Source organism: Elaeis guineensis, chromosome 13 (assembly GCF_000442705.2).
Source record: "Elaeis guineensis isolate ETL-2024a chromosome 13, EG11, whole genome shotgun sequence".
In the NCBI taxonomy this organism is placed as follows: Eukaryota; Viridiplantae; Streptophyta; class Magnoliopsida; order Arecales; family Arecaceae; genus Elaeis; species Elaeis guineensis.
Window position 1 is genome coordinate 68,113,262 of NC_026005.2, and position 22,494 is coordinate 68,135,755.

Genomic DNA, 22,494 nt, shown 5'->3' on the forward strand with positions numbered 1-22,494 from the left:
CCACTACCTTCTACCTAGCTTTTTCGGGTTGAGTGGATTTGAAATGCCACACTTTATATTTTATATGATCAGTGGTTTTACTATTCAAAGACGGTGATTGAGAACCATCCTTCTCTAATTTAACATAATTATTTACTGATGTACTGATATATTAATTAAATTTTAATGATAATATATAATGGAAAAATTTTGATGTCAGATTCATGAGACCTCCTGAAGCCTCACCTCACAACCCGAGAAGAAAAAAATTATTATAGAAGTCTCTTCTTTGGTTACCATATATGTGCACCTTAGTCCGAACTATAATGCTCTCTCTCTCTCTCTCTGTGTGCTGTGAGTACTCCAACTCCACATCTCTCATAAAAAAATAAATATTTTCTTGACATCTTCTCAACTTTTCTTCTTTAGTTAGAATTATTATATTCACATGATTTTTTTAGTTGAACTTAATCCCTTACAATTAAATAGAGTCATGGATAAAAACAGTAATATAAAAATGTGTTTAATCTAAAATTTAAAAAATTATACATCTTTTCAAAAAAATTATAATCATTTACGTGTCATGATGTTGCATATGCATGTACCTCTAACGGCATCATGTTTGCATAACCTTTTTTTTTATTATTTTTTATTCCGTCCCTCTTTGCCACGCCAGTGGCTAGCTTCTGTGATGCATTGCTTTTGCACAAGCTTTTTTTTATTCGAACACCGCTACCTTGCATCATTGGCACTCTTATCATATCCTCTCTCTTCGATGCGATTGCCCTCTCTACCGTCTCGTCCTCCGTGATCCAGAGATTTATTTTCCTCCTCCCTGTCTCTCTCTCCCTCTATCTATCTATCTATCTCTATTCTTTTTGCTATTCCTGAGGCATTAATTCTCAACGGCATCCCCTCATGGGAACTTGTAACATAGATCTAACCGAGCTCATATTAAAGGTATGGAATGCCATTTCACAGCGTCGTGGATATTTTTCAAACCCTGAAAACAATATCAGGGTTCTGAGAGAGGCCATGCGGCAACTGGAGGCCATCCGGAATGATGTGAATAACCGTGTGTCCTCTCTCGAGCTACAGGGGGAAACGTGCCTCCAGCAGGTGAGGTACTTGCTGGACAACGTATCATCCATCGAAGGGGAGGTGGCTAGAATAGTAGACGACTACGAACGGAGCAGATGTCTTGGTGGCTGCTCCATCAATTTTTTGTGTATCAACCGGAGGGCTATCCTCAAGGAGGCAAGGGTGGAGGCCCTGAAAGAACAAATTATCAGTCTTGAGGTCCTTACTGCCAGATTGCCTCCGCCTCCGGCCAGGAGATGCCTCACACATCGGAGCTCGTAGGAAGGGAGTCAAATCTAGAGGAGGTTCTCAGATATCTCAATGATGACCAGGTGGGCATCATTGGGATATGGGGCATGGGGGGGGTAGGCAAGACCTCCCTCTTGCATTCCATCAACAAGGTCGATTTTCTCTCCCTCCAAGAAGGTAACAGCAGCAATTCAGTGCTCGGCGGCCAACGAAGAGCTATGTTCCATCATGTGATCTGGGCAACAGTCTCCAAAGACTATACAGTGACCAAGCTTCAAAAGGAAATAGCCAAGAGGCTGGGGATGCCTTCACCGGATAATGAACACGAAAGCGAACAAGCCACTGCAATCTTCAACCACCTGAAGTTTAAGAACTTCTTGTTGCTGCTGGACGACCTATGGGACAAGGTGGATTTGGGGGCCGTTGGGGTTCCCATTCCTTCCAGAAGACCCACCGGCCAGCACAAGCATAAGGTGGTGTTTACCACACGGACGGAGCAGGTGTGTGGCTCCATGGGAGCCCACAAGAAGATCAAGATAAACTGTTTGGAGCAACAGGACGCATGGCAGTTGTTCCAGGATATGGTCGGCCCAGACGCGCTCAAGTCTCATCCAAGAATACAGAGCCTTGCACGCCAAGTGGTCAAGGAGTGTCATGGATTGCCCTTGGCTCTCACAGTCGTCGGGAAGGCCATGTCAACGAGGAAGACTCCCAACGAGTGGCAAGATGCCATCGCACTACTGCGGAGGTCCAAGTTTCCTGAGATCCCAGAAAAGGACGAGGACTTGTTTCCCAGACTGAAGCTTAGCTATGATTATTTGCCAGACGATGCTATAAGAAAGTTTTTCTTGCTGTGCGCGTTGTGGCCGGAAGATTTTTCTATGAAGAAAACTGATCTCATCGAGTGCTGGATGGGGCATGGGCTGATAGATGTCGGCGGCTTCAACGACATCAACGAGGCCTACGACCGCGGGCATGCTATCATAGGAAAACTAAAATCCGCTTGTTTGCTAGAGCCTGGGTTCAACGAAGACGATGAGGTGCAAATGCATGATATCGTCGGAGACATGGCACGGTGGATAGCCTCCGACGGAGACGAAAATAATCAGAAGTTGATTGTGCAAAGTGGTGCCACATTCTGCAGAAGCCCAGCTGATTTGAATGTTTGGGCAACGGCGGAGCAGGTTTCTATAATCCAAAGTGAGATCAAAGAATTCCCTGGCGCTCCTCCAGAGTGTCGCAACCTGGTGACCCTGATGCTTCCACAAAACTGGCATTTGAAGCTTATACCTAGTAATTTCTTTGTTTCCTTTCCTGCCTTAAGTTACTTGGATCTATCCGGCACCCGAATCATTAAGCTCCCACCCGAAATTAGCCGAGCAGAAAATCTTCAATACCTCAATTTGTCATTTACTGATGTCACGAGTCTGCCCGAGAGCTTAAGATCTCTCACAAAATTGAAATTCCTTCTTCTGAGAGGTCTACAGCATCTCACCGAGATACCGCCCGGGGTGATATCAAAACTATCGATTCTAGAGGTGCTCTACATGAACGAAACTCGGTATGAGCATTGGGTAGAATTTGAGACCCTGACTCATGGCTTGAAAGCTCTCGGAATCACCGTGGAAACAGTTGAGGCTATCGAACGGCTTTCCCAACTGCACCATGTGATGATGTGGCGCCTGCGCATAAGGAACCTGCTCGACTTGCGCCACCCTGATGACCAGCTGTTGCTATCGAATTTCCTCAGCAGCCACAACATGTCGTCAAGCCTTCAGCAGCTGACGATTGAAGACTGTGAGACCCTGGAGGAGCTGATAATGGAAAAGGGGAGGGAGACTGCAGGGCATGGTGGTGATATTGTCAATCGGAACTGGCGTCTTCCGAAGCTGGAGATATTGGCACTAGTCCGACTCAAAGAATTAAAGAAAATCAGTTGGAGGGGATTGCATCCTTCGACTTATTTTCCAACACTTTCTATCCTGAGAATAATTGGCTGCGACAAGCTGGAGAATGTTACATGGGTTCTCAAGCTCGAGTACCTAGAGCATCTTGAACTGCACGCTTGCAGGCAGATGGAGCGAGTGATCGATGATGCGGATGACGCAGATGCTGCGACCGATCTGGCCTTTCCCAGCCTCAAGACGATCAAATTGATGCAGCTGCCAAATTTGACCGCCATCTGTCGCAGTCAGTCCACGTTCCCTTCGTTGGAACTTCTGCTTGTGATAGATTGTCCAGCTCTCAGGAGCCTACCTTTCAACTCGGAGACGCCCAAAAACAATTTACGCATTGAGGGTGAGCGGGACTGGTGGGATAGGTTAGAGTGGAACGACGGCGACCTTGAATCTTCCCTCCGACCCTGTTTCAGACGGGGGCTGGATTTTCGAGGACTATTGAGAAAAACAATGTTTGCTGCGATACAAATGAGTGAAATATAAGGATAATGTGGGATATTATCCATGAAAATCGATGTAATACGTGATAATTGATGAAATATAAAATTTTTTATTGATTTGTTATAAATTTGATATGGTGTCACCGTTGCAACGAATATTTTTTCAGAAGGATGTAACTCATGTAGTCTTATTGTTGCGCTGGCGTCCTTTTTTTTTTTTTTTTTTATTCGTTTCTTTTCTTTTTGCTTGTGCGTTCCAAGCACCATTGCACTTTGCATTCCTGCTTGTGTTTGCTTTCCTTGGTATTCCACTGTGTAGCTTCGCGCCATTTAAAGTCTATGTTAGCGTAGACCCCTAGGTATTTGTGATCCATAAAATGTTGTTTGCCAGTGTCCTGTATCATGGTTGAAATGGTTCTATCGGTCACCACTCGCAATCTTGAGAGGGATACCATTACAAAGCATGGGGATTAATAATTAAACATTGTCTTGACAACCAATTTTTGAAATTTTTGAATATCTCAGAGCAAGGGGATTAACAATTAAAAATGATAATACTTTGTCATAATCTAAATAAAAATAAACCTAACCATTTGTTTATTGGCATTCATATGAAAGTTTTGGGTATTGTTCTTCGAAATCAATATAAACTTCAAGTATAGATAATCTCGACAACCAACTAAATCAAGAATATGATATTTTGCTTTTGCAGTGTGCTCGCACAAGCTCCATCATAGATTTAAGGCATAGTAAACCCACATCGATGTTGACCTACTCATTCAAATTAGAAAAAATTATCTATATATCCCTAGATAGATCCGAAATTATTTTTAAATCCCTAGACTTTTCAAATTGAATAAAAAATCTTTAAAATACTAAAGAGTTATTTCTGTGTAACCAAGATATATACCTGTATAACCTGAACATGAATGTGCATAACCAGATATTAAAATTAGATAACCTGTGTAACCTGAATATAAACCTATGTAACTTGAACATAAATCGACATAATTTGAACATGGACCTGTATAACCAATTTGTATGAACGACAAGAACCTAGAAATAACTTCTTAATATTTCAAAAATTTCTTATTCAACTTGAAAAGTCCAAAGACTTAAAAGTAATTTTGGATCCATTTAAAGACTTATAGATAATTTTTCTTCAGGTTATAGCTGTTTCGACTGAGTTTGTATTAAAATATAGAAAACTAAAAATTATTTTAAAAAAATATTAATAAATTTTTTATATAAAATATTATCATTAAGTTTTCGTTATAGCATAAATAATGTAATCATAAATTATTAAATTTTCAATATTTTAAAAAAAATCATATATAAATATTAATATTAATATATTAACTATTTTAACAATAATTTTAAAATAAATTGATATTTATATGCAATCAAACTTTATTTCGCTCTAATTTTTAAAATTAGTTTAATATGTTATTGAAAATATTTTATCATAATTACCATATTATTGTATAATATATTATATAATAGCTAATATATTTAATTAATATTATTTTATTATAATTTTTTATTTATAATTTTGTAATATTTGTTTATTATTATATTATCATAAGGATATGTAATTAGAAGTGAGTCAATTTAACTGAATACTAAATATTTTCATATCAAATAAATATTTCAAAATATTTATACTGAAAAAACTATTTTAATCAATATTAAAATATTAACTAATTTGTTGATCAATTTGAATTCATATGAGCATCCTATGACAATGATTGTCCAAAGAGAAATCAAAGTCTTTTGGACTTTTCCCGTGGATAGCTTATATTAAAATAGAATAAAACAAAGTGTATTTAAAACTTATTTTTTATCAAACAGAAAATGACTTATTTTTGTAGAAATATTTCAAACTATAAAATATCTTAATATGTATCAAATTGTCCGAATTCCCATGAATAAGCAAAACAAATTATTGATATAAAGTGGCAACCAAGTAATAGCATGACTAGCTTGATGGCTGAGCACTTGTCATATGACTTAAAACAATTATTTTAACCTTTACCAAAAAAACAATTATTTTAACACCATAACCCAACAATCTAACACAAAACGAACTATTGTAAAAGCAGGATAAATTCAAGAGTATACATACAAATAATGATTTTTGAAGAATAAATACATAAAATATATATTTGCACGGTGTACACATGCTAAACTCTTTTACATCAATGCCAGTTGAAAGGTAGCCGATCGCCATGTGAAAACTAGAATCAAACTTCTGAACTTTCATCTAAGAGACGAGAGCTAGCGCTTTCTCAGCTAATACTCCGTGGTGACACAAGCTCATCATAGTAGCTGAAAAAAATTTGCTCACCTCAAGCCCTCAATCCAATGTAAAACATCTTATTATACATTAAATTTCCATATCCGTCATTACACCTTTGCACATACTTTTTTAACAAAATTATTATAAAAAAATATATTTTCTATCACCAGCTTAGTGACAGTTCTTGATCTATACTACTGCACGGTTTTTCAACTCAGATGCACCCCTTTACAAAGAGGCACTCTCTTGGTATCCGTGGGTGAACTTGTATTACAAATAGGCTGTCAAACTCCTTCGACCAGCAACATGCTTCAGTATGATTATGTGAGCTATTCAAATGACAATATTGCTGGTAATGAATCGACATTTTCAATATTCACTTCATTGGATAGCTATAATTTACAATGGGTGGAGCTCTTATTCCAGAACAGCAGCATCAACCGGCCTGTATGTTTCTGGCCCTTTGAATTTATGCCTCCAGAAGAACCATACAAGGGCTGAGAAACTTAACAACATAGCCATAGGGATCCCCACAACCACGGCCAGTAAGTGTTGTTGCCACCATGTTCTGCACATAGTAGTGTAGCTAGAGTGTTAGTACAAGAAATTATGACTATTTACTTTATATGTTATGATAGATATACAAGGCTTTAAGTAATCAACGTAACAACGTAAATTTTATATATATCCTCCATTTCAACAATTTGGATGATGGATGAAATTTCTAATGAATCAAGAAGAGAGAATTTCTAGAAATTAAGCAAAGTTGGAATCTATAAAAAGGGCCACAGAGAAAAAGATATACTAATCTCATTCCCCATCTTCTACTAGATCTTTCAACAAAGATACACCAATGCCATTGCATTTCTTCTTCTATATCTTTCATCATAAAGTCCACGACTACAAGGACCATAATAAATACATTCATCACTCTTATTCCTATAAGGATGTTGTAGATTTAAGGAATTTCACACAGATCTATTAAATTTACAAGTAGTCTATTGCATGGTTGGTGAATTTCATGTAACTTTGATCTTTGCTTTTGAAAACAGCAGTAGTAGTGTATCTCCAGTGGTTATGTGTCATGTAACATGATTTTCAATTGTACTATAATAGAAGAAAACATGCATAACTTAGATCTTGAGACAGCTTACAACAACATGAGATAGAGAAGCATTATACTTGTTCTGAAGCTAAACATTAACAAAAGCAAACCTAATAGTGAAAACATTAACTATCTACACAAAGTCGCTGAGTACACTGACATTTTAAAAAGCATACAATGAATACATTAACTACTAATCTGGGATTTAGCTACCTTCATGATGAAGGTTCAATATTCCACTCAAACCAACTGATAACTTCCAAAATTTTCTGGAAGACGAAGACAGTGTTCAGTTAAGTGAGAAATGACGCCCTGCATACAATTGTAGTGCTGTTAAATCTTAGGCTTGTACAAGATTTTTTACATTCACCAAAAGATGCCAAATGATAACATTACCACTACTGTTGTATTTGAAATAATATCAGCAGATCTTGCAGGATAGATAGCCCATCTTGTCAGGGTATCATTTCCTTTACCTGTAATATTCATCAAATGGATCTGCAACCATTTAAATTTGGACTGTTCTATGTTAAAAGAGAGTTTTGAAAAATCTGAAATAAAATAGAGCACATCTAGAAATAACATTTTGGAGATAGCATAAGGATAAATCGTCCAGCATTCCTGATCAAGACTAGATTGGTACTTTCTTAAGGATCAATGTTGTTATCATGGCCTAGACTACATAGAATAGACATGCATATTTAATGTATATCATGATACCTAAAAACCAGAACATGTTTTACCTCACCTGATGTGAATTGAGTTCTACCTCACGGGCAATAAGCTCTGCAAGTTCTGTACTATGGGGCTCAAGGTCTACATATGTTACATTCAAAGACATATCAAATGTTATGAGCCCAACTTGAAATCGACCTGAAAAGAAATAAACAAACAATGCTTATCTGACTGTCTCCCCCCAAGAAAGAAGAAAAAGCTTATCTGACTGTTGTATGCTAAGTTCAGAAAAGTTGTAATGATATGACTTTGAATTGTATACGTATGCATTATGTTATAGAGGAACTTAATTTTTTTCAATCATAGTTCAACAAAATTTCCAACATAATAGAAATATAATTAATCTAGTTGACTAATGCATAACAGAATTATCTGTGGCTTCCCATTTGCTCGTTGCCAGCGATAAAATTCCATCTTAGCAGATTCTTTCTATCAATCACTATATTCTCTTTCAAGACAAAAAATTTTAAACCTCCTCAAAATCTCTACCCAAATTTCTTTGTTTTACCTCTCAGGATTTTTCCTACAAGTCCAAGCCCTTCTCCAGAGTAGGGGCCTCATGTGGCCTATGTTGCATGTCCTCTACCTCCTTCATGAGTTCAGCATCATTTCTTTCCTCCATTGACAATTTTTGGTGAAAAGCACTCAAACTTCAAATAACGTTTCATTGAATGAAAAGCATTACTCACCTAATTTACTTCAAATAAAACTACAGAATAGACCCAAGACATCTTAAATCAAAATAATCATATACCACCAGTCATACCTACTTGTAAAGATGGGATTCCTGTCAGGCAGCCCAATATAAAAGTGGTCAAAAATGAGAAAATCCTAATTTGAAATTAATAGACATATAGTTGATGTTCTGGATGTCCCAAGTTGTATGTCATTTGTAGATTTTGTACTATGACATGATAAGACACAAACAGAGCTGAACTTGCAATTGGAACCATCAGCTTTAGAGAATAGAAGTCTAAAAATAAGAACTGAGATAAAATATATCGCAGGCTGTTATAGTTGAGAATTTGATATATATGAAATGAATGCCTAGTTAATACTGATGGCCAAGAGTATCTAAGCGCAACAACTTCATGATCTTGGATACATACAGAATGGAGGGACAGAGAAAAACATATTTAATCAAGTAGTGGAGCAGACAGATTAGTGTACTCCTGTAGTGTAGGTTAAAAAACCTGCTTTTGGTGCTCGAAGGAAATAGCGATATGGATGACATAAGACACTATGAGATCCCCTATGTTAAATATTTAAGAAAGTTTATAATAAAAGACTCTAAGCTCATGAGATGAAGCGCGCACATGCGTGTGTGTGTGTGTGTGTGTGTGTGTGTGGGGCCAGAAACAAGTACATTGGAGAATGTGTAGTTATCACACAAACTAAGAACAAGTAGTTGTAAACCAAGATTTTATGGACAAGTGCAATGTGACAGAGATCAGTTGGTACATGGGTGTTGGAGGAGGGTGGGTGGTTCGAAGATCTGGGAGAAAACATATGAGATCTTAGAGGACATCTAAAAGCTAGAAGCAGAAAAGGGTACAACTCTTAGCAAGATGGAATGGCGAAGGAAGATCAAAGTTACTATGATTTAAATGGATACAAGAGCGAATATTTATCAACTGCATGAAACGTAATGACACAACATAGAAAGAAGCTCTTTCATAAAGAACTAAACCATCATGTTCCTGTTTACCCTAAATGCATAGTTGAATGTTTCAGTTATGGGAATTACTAGATCTTAACTCAGTTCATACCATTACCAAAAAGTTTTCAAACCAGCATAATTTGGATGAATATATTTGCAGGTGGGAAGATTACCAACCTGATAGAACATTGTCCTGCAGTCAACTAGGAGCCAACGCTAGTGATATTTCTGTGGTTGAATTTGTGTTAGATGAAGATAAAGGTGCTGATGAAGGAGCCCCACTGATACCCAGTCTCTCCCATGGTTCAGAACAGTTAGTTTTCAAAAACCCAATTGTTTGATTCTGACGATCATAGGTTACCAGAGTATTGCAAACAATAATTCCTGTCAATGAGAACCCCAATACGATAAGTAGCATATCTTGGCTTTTGAGCATGAAAAAGAAAAATAAATCAGCATGGATTTATTAAAACAAGGAAGTGGGACTACTGTACTGACAATGACAACATATAGAAGTGCCAGCACTACAACTATATAGAACTTACAGATGGAGCTGGCATAAGCAAGAATCAGAAAGAAAAAGTTTATTACAAAATAAATTCCTCTAAGATTTAAGCAATCGTACCTCCTAGCAGTATTGCTGGATCCTTTCCATTCTGAAAGATTCCCAGGCAATAAGCGCCTTGAACTTTTGAATGCTTTATTTTGAATAATATATGAAAAGAAAAGAGAAAGGAATCAGCTATTGCATCAAAACAGTTCAGAATCAAAGCATTATCAAATAACAAGATAGCAGCTAAACAAGTGCTACCAACTAGGCAGTAAAATTAATAATAGCTTGCAATATTACCCAGAACAAGTAGTTTTCAGGAGAAAGTGACAGCCTTTGTCCATTGCCAAATACCATATCAACCTCTGGGAAGGTTTTTGAGAGTTGCGAGACATCACTGGGCACATACATGTAAGGTTGTATATCTAAGAACTGAAAACAAGGAATATATGTCTACAAGCATTTCAGAGTAAGAAAGTCATATTACAGGCATTACCTTCCAGCACCAGCAAAGCAAATGTCTTTGTCAATTGGAGCTGGGACATGGATTTGCTTAAGGGAATGAAGCTTGCTCATGATCTGTGAACCCTCAAAAATTGAGAATATGAGAATCAACTGGTCCAGCAAGAGATATAACAACTCATCAAATGTTTGCAAAAAACCATCAGATTTATAGAGATTACATCTGCAGAAGTTGTATTTAAACTATAATAGGCTTTCTGAAGTTCTTATGCTTACTATTGACCGAAATACAATCTCAAATATGTATTCCAATCAAATTATAAGCACCGTACACATGTAAAAGGAAATCGAAAACATTTAGAAGTATCAATAATCACCTTCTCAACCTAAACATAGAAAAGATTAAATTTGAAAAAAGAAAAAAAAAAGGAAATCTCTGGAGTGACAGCACCTCAAGACTTCTCAGCAATAATACAAGTGCAATCAAGCTGGGCAGATTTATAGCAAACATGAAACCAAGACTTTTAGCACCCAATAGTGTTTGCTTACAGCCTGTATGAAAATTGATATAGCATACAAGAGAATCAAGTTTTTATTCAGAAAGTCCTCCAAACATATGAAATTCCAACGACAACTAGAACCACTACAGAACTTGGTTTAGAAACGAAGAATCAACAACTTCAAGTCTACAATATGGTGTTTTTGGTGCATGTCATTCCAAGGAGGGAAAGTATTACATAAAAGAAATGGTAACATGTCATTAAGAGTAAAAATGTATGATACAAGAAGCTGAGAAATCAAATTCACATGAATGGCTCATGACAGAGAAAGAATGATGATTTAAGAAGCTGATGAAATGTGATTCTGCAACAACAGTAGAGAGAAATAGATAACTGCAAAAAGGTGAGGAGATAGAATATATGCCGTAAACTTCATATGAAATAAGTCGTTAGCAGCCATTATTCTAAAAACAGGCAGCCATAATCTGTGGCAATTTCGGCCCAAAACCTGTACACCTTTGATGGCCTCATATAGCAAAAGTCAATATGGCAGACATTATGACATTGTAGCATAGCAGGCACATAAGATCATGGAGGGCTGGACCAGTTTCTAATTGAACCTGTCCGGCAATGAACTTCAATTTAGCCAGTCCAGCAGCTAATTATTAAAGGGAGATCAGTCTCATTCCACGGCCAAAGAGAAAGAAGAATGGGAAAGTGGGAGAAGAGGAGAAAAAGAAGCAATGGAAGTTGATGTTATATGATTCTGGACATCTTTATTTTATCCATGATATTATTAATGCCTGACAGATGATGATATATTACGATATTAGATTGTGGACCTTTACATTGTATGAATATTATATGAATATTGACATAATGCTATGGTTTTGGTTTTGGGTGGTTGATGTTATTATTAAATTACGAATCTCTATATATATTTTCTTCTTAAATTATGCACCTTTTAGAGAATATATTTTTCATTGTTTAACGAATTTGGTTCTCGCTCATTTCCACTGAAAAAAAATTATGCATTTCTATTTTCACATTCCATACTTTTAATATTTTATAACTTTGTCATTGATGTTTATTTCATTAGCTTTAACATGATATAGATGCAGAAGATTGTTTATTTGATATTTAGAAACAATATTGATGTGTTAGCAGCCCAAATTGGGTACATAGCAATTGCACCTGCTATCCACTACAAACATTGAAAGGTCCCAGCCGCAACATAACCACCATCTGCTTTTTAATAGATTGTTAGCAGCTCGTCTTTTTCTTGACACGATATCTTTGCTAAAAATGACTGGCATACCATTAAAAGAACAGGAAGAAAAACCTTTAAGAGGGAGGAAAGGAAATAAAAGAGAGAAGTTTTGTTGAAAAATATAGTAAACATAAAAGGAGAGAAGAGAGAGACAAATGAAAGGCAAAAATAAAGAGATAGAAAGGGAGAAGCAAGGAGAAGAGAAAAAAGAGGGGCAGGTTCAGGTGGGGGCAGGGAAAATAACTGAGAGTGGAAGAGAAAGAGGTGCATAGTCAACATAATTCTCCATTTCTGAGGACAAGATTTGATTTGAAAGTAACATTAGAATTCATATTGTAATCCATCAGTCATGCCAAGACTGCAAACTGGATCTATTGGTGATGATCTTACATACAGTACTTTTGTTTGATCTTTGGGCCTATTGGCAGAAATGCCACATCTAATTCTTGTTAGAAAGAACCCACTAAATTTCTTCACAGAGATTAAAATGTAATGTTGTGGCATATTGTTGAAACCATCAACTGCTTAGTGTGACATTGAGTTCAACTGATGTTAGCCAGACACATGGCATGAAGCATCCAAAAGTATAACCACACAAAAATCGAACCCATGTGTGATATTAAAAAATTAAAAGTGCGCATCCATACATAATGTTATAAATGCAATGAATTTTGTACAAGCATCTATATGTAACTGATTGCATATGCATTAAATTTTGTATTTAGTTGACTTTTGAATGGTACTTTAGATTGAAAACACTTGTTTCATCCTATTTCTATGTTATAGACAGAAGAAAAATTGTGACATTTCATTAGAAGTATGCGAGCAGACTCAGAGTAAGTTCCCTTCAGTGTATGACATACTTAAAAAGTTATTCTTTTAACACTTTATAAACAACACAAATATCTGTACCAAATATCAATGCATTATGTATTTATCATCACTTCGTTTAGTATAATTACATTGGGGCACTGAAAATTCAAGGAAAGAAATCTTACAGCATCTTTAAATGCTATAAAAGCTTCTTCTGGTAGATATGCATATGTGGTTCCGCTATCCAAGACAGTTCCATGCTTGCTATCAAAAATACTTGGATCCAGTTGCTATCACCTCCCAGCCACATGGATTTCCTTCAGTTCAATGTTGTAATACAGGTGTTGCCATCCTGAGACTAGAGCAAATGTGGGAGATGTATCAAATGTAGCTGAAAAGAAAATCCATACGTCTGATTACTCCCAAAATGCTGCAACAAGATATACCTGCGGCCAGGGTCTGAACCCATGTCAGGAGGAGGGGAGATACCACCAAGAACCATTGCACCCCCACCAATATCCATCCCACCATAACATAAAGAGAACGAATCACTTATTACACCCTTTTCAACAAGCTGGTCCATGACACTCAGCTGACCATGGCCAAGACCCATTATGCCATCAGCAAACTAAACAAATCACCAAATTCTCACAGCCAAAAACAGCATGCTGTGGCTTAAGTGCACTCTCTTTGCCAAATGATATAACATCCTCCCCAAGCACCCCGCTACAAGAGCTCATTGCAGCATATTGCCTCTCATAAACACATTGTGTTTCCTTTTTATCGCAAGTACAATCAACATTGCATTTCTCCGATTCATATGTACTCGACAACTCAGGTTAAAACCTCAGGTCCTGGATATAACAAAATATGCAACAAGGTGAGCAAGGTCACATGGGGTTTCACAAATCCAAAGCCAACACAAATTACTATTTTAAAACAAAAACAACTCAAATGCCAGGAAAACTTGCACTAAAACATTCACCACTTTTAGTCAACATGCCAAGAACAAAAAATAACTTTACTTGAAAGTATATGTGCTAAGGTTCACTGAACCAGAACCAGACTCCATGCCAACCGACTGGCAGTATGATTTGGTACGCCCCCATATCAGACCTTGCCAGAGCTGAACCGATATGCAAAGAAAGCTAAAGAGAGGGAGAATCAGAGAGAAAGAGAGAGAGGGAGAGAGAGAGGGAGGTAAAGGAGTGCGAGAGGCCAGCTGGCCCTGGCGATGGCCGCCGGAGGGCCATGGACCACCGTGGTGTGCAGAGAGGGTGAACCGAAGAGAGAAGAGAGAGAGAGGGTGAGGGACGGAGGGAGAGGAGGAGCTAGCCGTGACCAGGAGTGGCCGCCGAAGGGCCAGGAGGCCCCCAAAGAGACCTGCCCCTCCATCCAATTAAAATAGGGGCGAGAAGGCCTTGCTTCGATTGCGATTCGTGATCCTTTATTTTTTTTTTTTTTTTGTTGCCGCTTCATAGTGAAGCTAAGGCTCCGCCGACCACGGCTGACTCTCCCTTTCCTTCCCTCCCTCTCCCCTCTTTTTCTGTCTCCAATTCACCCTATCCCATACACCATGGTGGTTCGTGGCCCTCCAACCGCCTCCAATGACCTCCAACAACCTTTCTAGCTTTTTCCTCTCCTTTCTTCCCTCCCTCCCTCCCTCCCTCTCTCTCTCTTCCTCTCTTTCCTTCGATATTCTGGATTCCATATTGGACCATACTAGTAAGCCACCGATATGGTTTGACACACCCTGAACCATCTGGTTTAGATTGGTTCAGTGAACCTTGATATGTGCAAAAAAAATAGACCACATTCAATTATTGCCTATCTCTAGAAAGAAATAGTTAAGATAGTAATACAACATATACTTGTCCTAGTTTCATCCTGAATTGGTACAATACCAGGACAGGTTGGGTCGCTAGGGATAGATTGGAATGATCATTAGCATTGGGAAAGAAGAGAAAAAATATTTTAAAAAATGTATCTCATGACATTAGACCATCCCAAGTATCAAGGTACCATTGTCTCAACCTGTCCCACCAGGCACCAACCAAAACAGTTAGGACGGCCTGGTTCATGAGTGAACCAGCATCCCCAGGGTGTGCTGGGTACAATTATATCATTAGAATTGCATGGTACCAAGCTCTAAACAGTTTAGGAACATGACGTATTCTGATCTTAAGACATTTAATGAACATGCTGAAGTATTCATATCACTTTCTAGGAGCTAAATGTGTTCTAGTATGATCCATCTTTAAACAGGAAATAAGTGCATATATAATTGAAAACATATTTTAAATGAAGCTTACCATCCATTGGAAAAAAATCAAATTACTCTTTGATAGCTATGACATGTACATTGACATTAAAGTAACATTAATGTACAGATCATACACCAGCACAAGCACTAGGGCCATCAATTGGATGTGGAAACTGCGACCAATCAATGTTTAGTAAAACATGTAGCAAACTATCAAGAGTTGGAAACAATTAGCAATAACATAACATGTAGCACAAAAGAATAATGTTAAAGACTCCTAAACTGTTTTTAAAAAGACCTGTTGCAAATTATTTCTAAAACTCTTTGTTGGGTATAAAGTACCCCCCGGCCGAGGTTTACAGAGGATTGATCCTTCGGGGCTCTTCCGGCACCCGACCTTGTACGTGACGCCTCTCCGAGCTCCCTCGGCCGTCCGGATTGCTTCGACGATGGGCCTCTGCGTTCACCCATCGAGCCGCCCCAAAGGCCCTCTGAGCCTCGCTGTTAGCCGACCTTCTACAGCAATCAACTACCCCCGAACTTCTTCCGGGCTTCGTCAGCATCCGAGCTTCCCCGACAACGAGATTTCTACAGTAACCAGGCTCCTTCCACGTTTCTACGGCGGTCGACCGTCTTCAGGATTCCAGCCGAGCTCCTGCGATAGCCGAACTTCTACCACGAGCGGCCTACTCCGAACTTCCACTACGAGTGGTCTGCCCCGAACTCCTGCTGCGAGCAGTCTACTCCGAACCCTTACAGCGGACGGCCTACCTCGGATCCCTACTGTAAGCAAATCCCATCCGAGCCTCTGCTGTAAACATATTCCTTCCGAACTTCCATTACAGGTAGACTTTAGCCAAGCTTCTTCGTAGTCGGATCCCGCGACAACCGATCTTCGACCGAGCTTCTACAATGGGATAGGACTCATCGGCCAGGTCGCTACTCCGAGCTCCCACGACAACTGACCTTCGATCGAGCTTCTACAATAAGCGATCTCCTTTCAGCCTTCTACAAGAACCAGACTTCGACCGAACTTCCATAGCGGTTAGATATTGGATGAGCTTCTACGACGATCGGGCTCCAGCAGCTGGATTCCTACAACGACCGATCGCCTCCGATGTCTGCCGAACCTCCCCAACGCCATCCGAAGTCCATCACCGGCCGACCCTCCACCAGATCCTTCATAAAACCGAACTTCCCCAACGGATCATCTTCGGGCGAGTTTCCACATCGGGCGAATCCCAGACGGACTTCTCTAGCAATTGGATTCCTACCGGGCTTCGCCAACAGAAAGTCTCTATCCGAGCTTCTACAGCAGGTGACTCCCACCTGTAGTATCAGCGCCTAAGCTATCCGACAATAGTAGACTCGTCAGCAGCTTCGGGGACATCCGAGCTTCTCCCAGACCAACAATAGAGAGCCATTCCGCTCCATCAGATGTCCCAGCCAAGCTCCAGCCGACGGATCCGACCTCTCTGACAAGTCACGACAAGAGCCACCCTCCTGCTCCACTCCCTGCAACGGATTCCATGTAGCTCCACCACTCTCTAACGAGTCGCGACAAGAGCCACCCTCCTGCTCCACTCCCTGCAACGGATTTCATGCAGCTCCACCACTCTCTGGCAAGTCCCGACAACGGACACCACTCCACTCTCCGCAACAAGCTCCACGTGGCCCTGAACGACTCCTGACGTCACTACTTTCCGTAACAAACTCCACGCGGCTCTGAGAGGTCCACTACCAGACGGTTACAGACGTCGCAGTCGGTCAGTTACACCCTCCGTCTATAAATAAGGAACCCCCAGACACGTTCTTCTCTAAGCTGGTAACCCTATCTCGAAACTCTGCCAAAATTTTCGCTCGAGCACTCCATTTCTGTTGAAGCAGAGTACTGACTTGAGCGTCAGAGGATCTTGCTGGAGCACCCCCAACTCCGGTTTAGACTTTCTTTGCAGGTCCCGGCAGCGGCCGCGGTCATCCCAGCTCCAGCTTCTCCGACTTCGGCAGAATTCTGTACCAACAGAATTGGCGCTAGAGGAAGGGGCTGTGTCTTTGCAGTACCCTTGTTCTTAAAGGAGTGCTCAACGGGACTGATTCCGGTCATCTTCTCCGACATTCTCTTCTCCTTCTTCTACTAGATCCTCACCTGATGCCTCCCCGCAGAGCATCCACCAGGCGATCCACGGTCTCCGCGGCTAGATCTCAGGCTCCGGCCTCACCTCCAGTTTCCCAGACCCCTCCTCCTACAACGACGGTCAGAGCGGAGCAATTTGACCTGCTGGTTCAGCAGGTCAGGGGCCTCACTGAAGCGGTGCAGGCCATGCAACAGCAACAACAACCGCAGGCGTCGGTGCGGTTGGAGAGAGCATCGTCGGAATTCCAAAATCCGATAGTAGGGCGGGCCACTTGGGCCAATCACCCCGTCTTTCCTGGAAAGACAAACCCAAGGGTGGAGAGCCCTCAGTCCGATCACGATTCTACTCCCGGAGGATCTCTACCTCCATTCTGCCCAAAGACCCTCGAGACCCGCAGTCGCGAGGACTTTCTGGATCGAAGGCTCCAAGAGATGAACCGGCGGATTGAAGAACTCCGCCACGCTCCCCCTGCTTATGGTGAGGACATCTGTACTGACCCCCTTTTTCTCAAATGATCATACAGGAACCGATCCCGCCAAACTTCAAGCTCCCCCAATTCGAAAGCTATGACGGGACCTCGGACCCGATCGACCACTTGGAAGCCTTTCGGACAATGATGCTACTCCATGGCGCGCCAGACGCCATTCTGTGCCGAGCTTTCCCATCCACCCTGAAAGGAGCAGCAAGGAACTGGTACTCGACGTTGAAGCCGGGTACCATCTTTTCCTTTGATCAAATGAGCCACCAGTTCGCGGTTCATTTTGTTAGCAGCCGACGTCCCCGGAGAGGTTCGGAGTCCCTCATCAACATCAAGCAAAGGGAGGGGGAATCCATCCGGACTTATGTCAACCGTTTCAACGTCGCTGCGTTGGAGGTCCGGAACTTGGACCAATCGATCGCAATGGCCGCTTTGAAGGGCGGCCTCTAGAAGAACGACCTTCTGTTCTCCTTGGAAAAGAAGTACCCCAGGGATTTCGTCGATTTGCTGGCTCGGACCGAAGGATATGCCCAAACGGAAGAAGCCTTCAAGATGAAGGACGAGGAGACCGCAAGAGAGCGGCAGGCGGGAGACTCGAGCAAGCCCGCAGCCGGAAAAGGACCGAGTGAAGCTCGGCCACGCTCTCGAACTCCTCCCGGGCACGGGCGCGCCCGGACTCCTCTCCGAGCTCGTAAACAGAGAAGCCCAGACCGTCGAGTTTGGCGAGGCTCTCCTCCCGAGAGATTCCACAGCTACGCCCTCTCAACGCATCGAAAACTCAAGTGCTGATGGAGGTCAGAGAGCAGCTTCGAAGGCCGGAGAGGATGCGCTCGCACCCCGAAAAGCGCAACCCGAACAAATTCTGCCTCTATCGTCGTGACCACGGCCACGATACGGAGGAGTGTATTCAGCTCCGAGACGAGATCGAGGAGCTCATCAGACAGGGTCGGCTCGACAGATTCATTCGACGCCGACCTGAAGGAAGAGAAGATCGGCCTAGGGCCCTACCGCAGTTGGAACCGCTAAGAAAGGAGGAGCAGCCAGAAGATCGGCCTCCGATTGGGATTATCAACTCTATCTCGGGGGGACCCCGGCGAGGAGCAGACCTTCCATGGTTATAGGGTTTGAAAAATCTATGAATGTATTACCAACAACTTTGCCCTGAATGAAAATTCTCTTCATATTTGTGCATTCTTTCTTTTGGTATGAGCTTACAACGACGGGAGATAACTCCTCCATACAAACGAAGCTAAGCGTATTAGAAACAGGAGGAGAACCTCGTCCTAACATGAGCAAAGTCGAAGGCCCAGTTTTCTAAAGACCGGATGAGGGGAGAGGCCCTCACAACGGCCCTTATGTGCCCCCACAGCCTTGTTAGGAACAGGAGGAGAACCTCGTCCTAACATAAGCAAAGTCGAAGGCCCGATTTCCTAAAGATCGGATAGGAGGAGAGGCCCTCACAACAGCCCTTATGTGCCCCCACAGCCTTGTTAGGAACAGAAGGAGAACCTCGTCCTAATATAAGCAAAGTCGAAGGCCCGATTTTCTAAAGACCGGATGGGGGGAGAGGCCCTCACAACGGCCCTTATGTGCCCCCACAGCCTTATTAGGAACAGGAGGAGAACCTCGTCCTAACATGAGCAAAGTCGAAGGCCCGATTTTCTAAAGACCGGATGGGGGGAGAGGCCCTCACAACGGCCCTTATGTGCCCCCACAGCCTTGTCAGGAACAGGAGGAGAACCTCGTCCTAACACGAGCTGAAACCGACTGTCGGGAACGAGGGGAGGACCTCGTCCCGACGCAAACAAAGACTCGATTGATCGACAAGGAGGAAAGCTTCCTCAATGGCTCCTCCACACTCTCACGGCCCCGCTAAGAGCGGAGGGAAGACCCTCACTCAAACACAGAAGAAAAGGAGAGATGAAAAGAAAAGACGACGAACTACACCGGCGATAGGCGAAAAACGAACCACATCAAAGGCACAAGGGACCTCGTCCGACGAGAGAAAAAACCCTTGTCGAAAATCTCTAATCCCCAAGGACAAATCGACACGGCGGCAACCAGGAACCTTCAAACTACGTCGGCAACGATCAAGACGGAAGATAGAAGAAGTTCGGTGAACGACGAATCAACACAAGAATCAGCAAGGGATTACAAACTACGTCGACGCCAAACAAGATGGAAGACAAATGGAGTTTGGTAAACAACCATTTAATACCAGAATGGGTGAGGTAATAAACGATTTCATTCACATTTCATTGGTGAAGTATGCATTACAAAGCCTTAAAGGCCAAAAAAAAAAAGAAAGAAGAAGAAGAGGCTCTAAGGAAGCCCAGTTTCTTCCGACTTCGAGCTCTCGGTTCCGGCCCTTGCTATGGATTGCCTTGAATCTTCGACTTCCTCTTCTAGTTCCCTCTTTTTCAGTAGCATATCCTAGAACATCCGGTGGAACCGCCGGCGCTCGTCCTCTGACTCCCGAAGCCTCCTCCTCAGGACCTCGGACTCTGCCTCGGCATCCTTGACCGCCTGCTGCTCGTGGACTAGCTGAATCTTCAGCCGCTGCAGTTCGGCCTCCCCCCTCCCAAGGGCCACAGACAATTCCGCCATAGTCTCCCTCAAGGAGCAGAGCTCATCGGAGCCTCGTGCCGAGGCAGGCTGGACTCTCCCGGACAACTACCTCCGAAGGTGAGCTACTTCGTCGGTCGCCGTCTGGAGCTTCCTTCGGTAGTCCTCTACCTGCCCACTCCAGCCGACTCGGTAGGCATTATAGTTTGCCTCAGCATCCTGCAGCTGCTTCTGAAGGTCGGAGAACTTGTTTGACCAGTCTCGATCGCGGTCGGCTTGGACTGTGAGCCAGGACGAGCTCCTTTCCAGCTGACCGATCTTCTTCCGTGCAGCCACCAGCTCGACCTCAAGAAAGCTGATCTTGGAAGCCTGAGCCCAAGATCGATCGCTGGCACGCTTCCGGAGTTCCTCGAGCTCCGTTACGAAGTCGGCCTTCTTCCGGGTGAATTCCATGAGCCCCTTTTTATGGAGGTCCTGAAGGCGAATAGCCTCCGCAGTAACTTCGAGTGGCTCTTCCTCAGCCGGTGGAGTTCGTCTTCAGCTTCTTAGATTTCCTGTCAATCGACGAACCTCCCTTTGGAGGTCTCGTATCATCGACTTCATAGGAATACCCTCCGGCAGGGGAAGAGCTTCGGCAAGACACTATCGTTGGAAGACAAGAGCGCCACGACTCAAATCAATGCAAGAAGACAAAAAGAAGAAAAGAATACGAAAAGGGGGAGGGACCCTCCGTAAAGACGAATCCAGCTTCATTGATCAAATAAGTTTCAAGTACAAGAGAACAAAAAAAATGTATATATCACCACAAAGGAGAAATACAAAGCTAGAGGTTCCGGACCTCTGGGGCAGAAGTAGAGGAGCTCGATGCCCCCGGAAGATCGTCAGCGGCGACCGCGACGGTCGATGAGGTCCCGGCTGGAGGAGGACCGACAGCGGCTTTGGATGGTCCGACTTCATCATCGGACACCTCGTTCAGGAAGCCGAAAATCCAACTCGGGAAACCTCCCAGCCACCTTCTCTTGACAGAGTTCGAAACCCTTGATGAAGGCGTCCTGGCCAAACTGGACCTTTAGATCCTCCATCTCGGAGGAGGCTTTGAACTCCACCGCTCGGGCCCCTGCCTCCGAAGTCAGGGACGGAATCCGCGCTTTCAGCTCGAAAATCTGCGCCTTCAGCTCGGAAACCTGTGCCCTCAATCCGGAGTTTCGGCCTCGGCCTTCCCTCTCTCCTCCTCCAAGGCGGTCCTCAGATCGGATGAGGTCTGTCCCTCCTTTTCCAGCACCTCCTGGAGACTAAGGACCTCGGCGATCTTCTCCTCGAGGCGAGCGGCCCCAGCTAGGCGGCCCTCCTCCGCCCGAGCTGCCTCCTTCTTGGCGATCTTCACCGCCTCGACGTTGGCGACCAACTGGTGCCCGATCTGCACGAAAGGTCGGGAGTCAATATAAAGGCTGAAGAATAAGTCGAATAAAGAGGCAAGAAGAAGAAAAAGGGTGAGTTAACCTACTTCGAGGAAGGATCCCAGGGAGTCCCAGACCCGCAGCTCGGGATCGGCGAGGACGATCCTTTCAACGACCTTGGCAGAATGCACCCTTCGACCAGCCTCTTTATTAAGTCCCGGTTGTTGAAGGGATTGTCCCCCAGGTCCTCCTCGAAGCCGCTGGCCCCCTCAACGGCAATCTTGCGACTGCGGCTCCCCGGCCAGGGTCTTCTTTCTCTTCCTCCCTTCGGCCCCAAGTACCCTCTCGGGACGAACCTCGGGAGCGGGATCCTCGACCGGGGGGCTCCTTGAAAGGGCTCGGGGGACTGCGAGTTCGGCGTCGGAAGGGACTTCAACGGCGACGGCCACCGGAGCAGGGGCGGCCGAGCTCGTCCCTTCTGTCCTAGCTCTCTTCACCGACACCGAAGTCGAGGCATCTTTCTCTTGTGGGTCTTGAGACCCTGAGCTAGCCTCCG

The 22,494-nt window shown here is 42.8% G+C and overlaps 1 protein-coding gene and 1 pseudogene across 1 annotated transcript; one reads left to right on the forward strand and one right to left on the reverse strand.

Annotated features, from left to right (window-relative positions):
- Window positions 1-1,014: 1,014 nt before the first annotated feature.
- Window positions 1,015-3,750, forward strand: LOC105035583 (disease resistance protein RPS2-like). The gene is made up of 2 exons (XM_073247243.1): window positions 1,015-1,236; window positions 1,293-3,750. The coding sequence occupies exons 1-2, from the start codon at window positions 1,015-1,017 to the stop codon at window positions 3,747-3,749; spliced, it is 2,679 nt and encodes an 892-aa protein (XP_073103344.1). The 3' UTR covers window position 3,750.
- A 2,051-nt stretch (window positions 3,751-5,801) lies between these two features.
- Window positions 5,802-22,494, reverse strand: part of LOC105035581 (aspartic proteinase 36-like) — a 32,792-nt pseudogene continuing 16,099 nt past the window's right edge.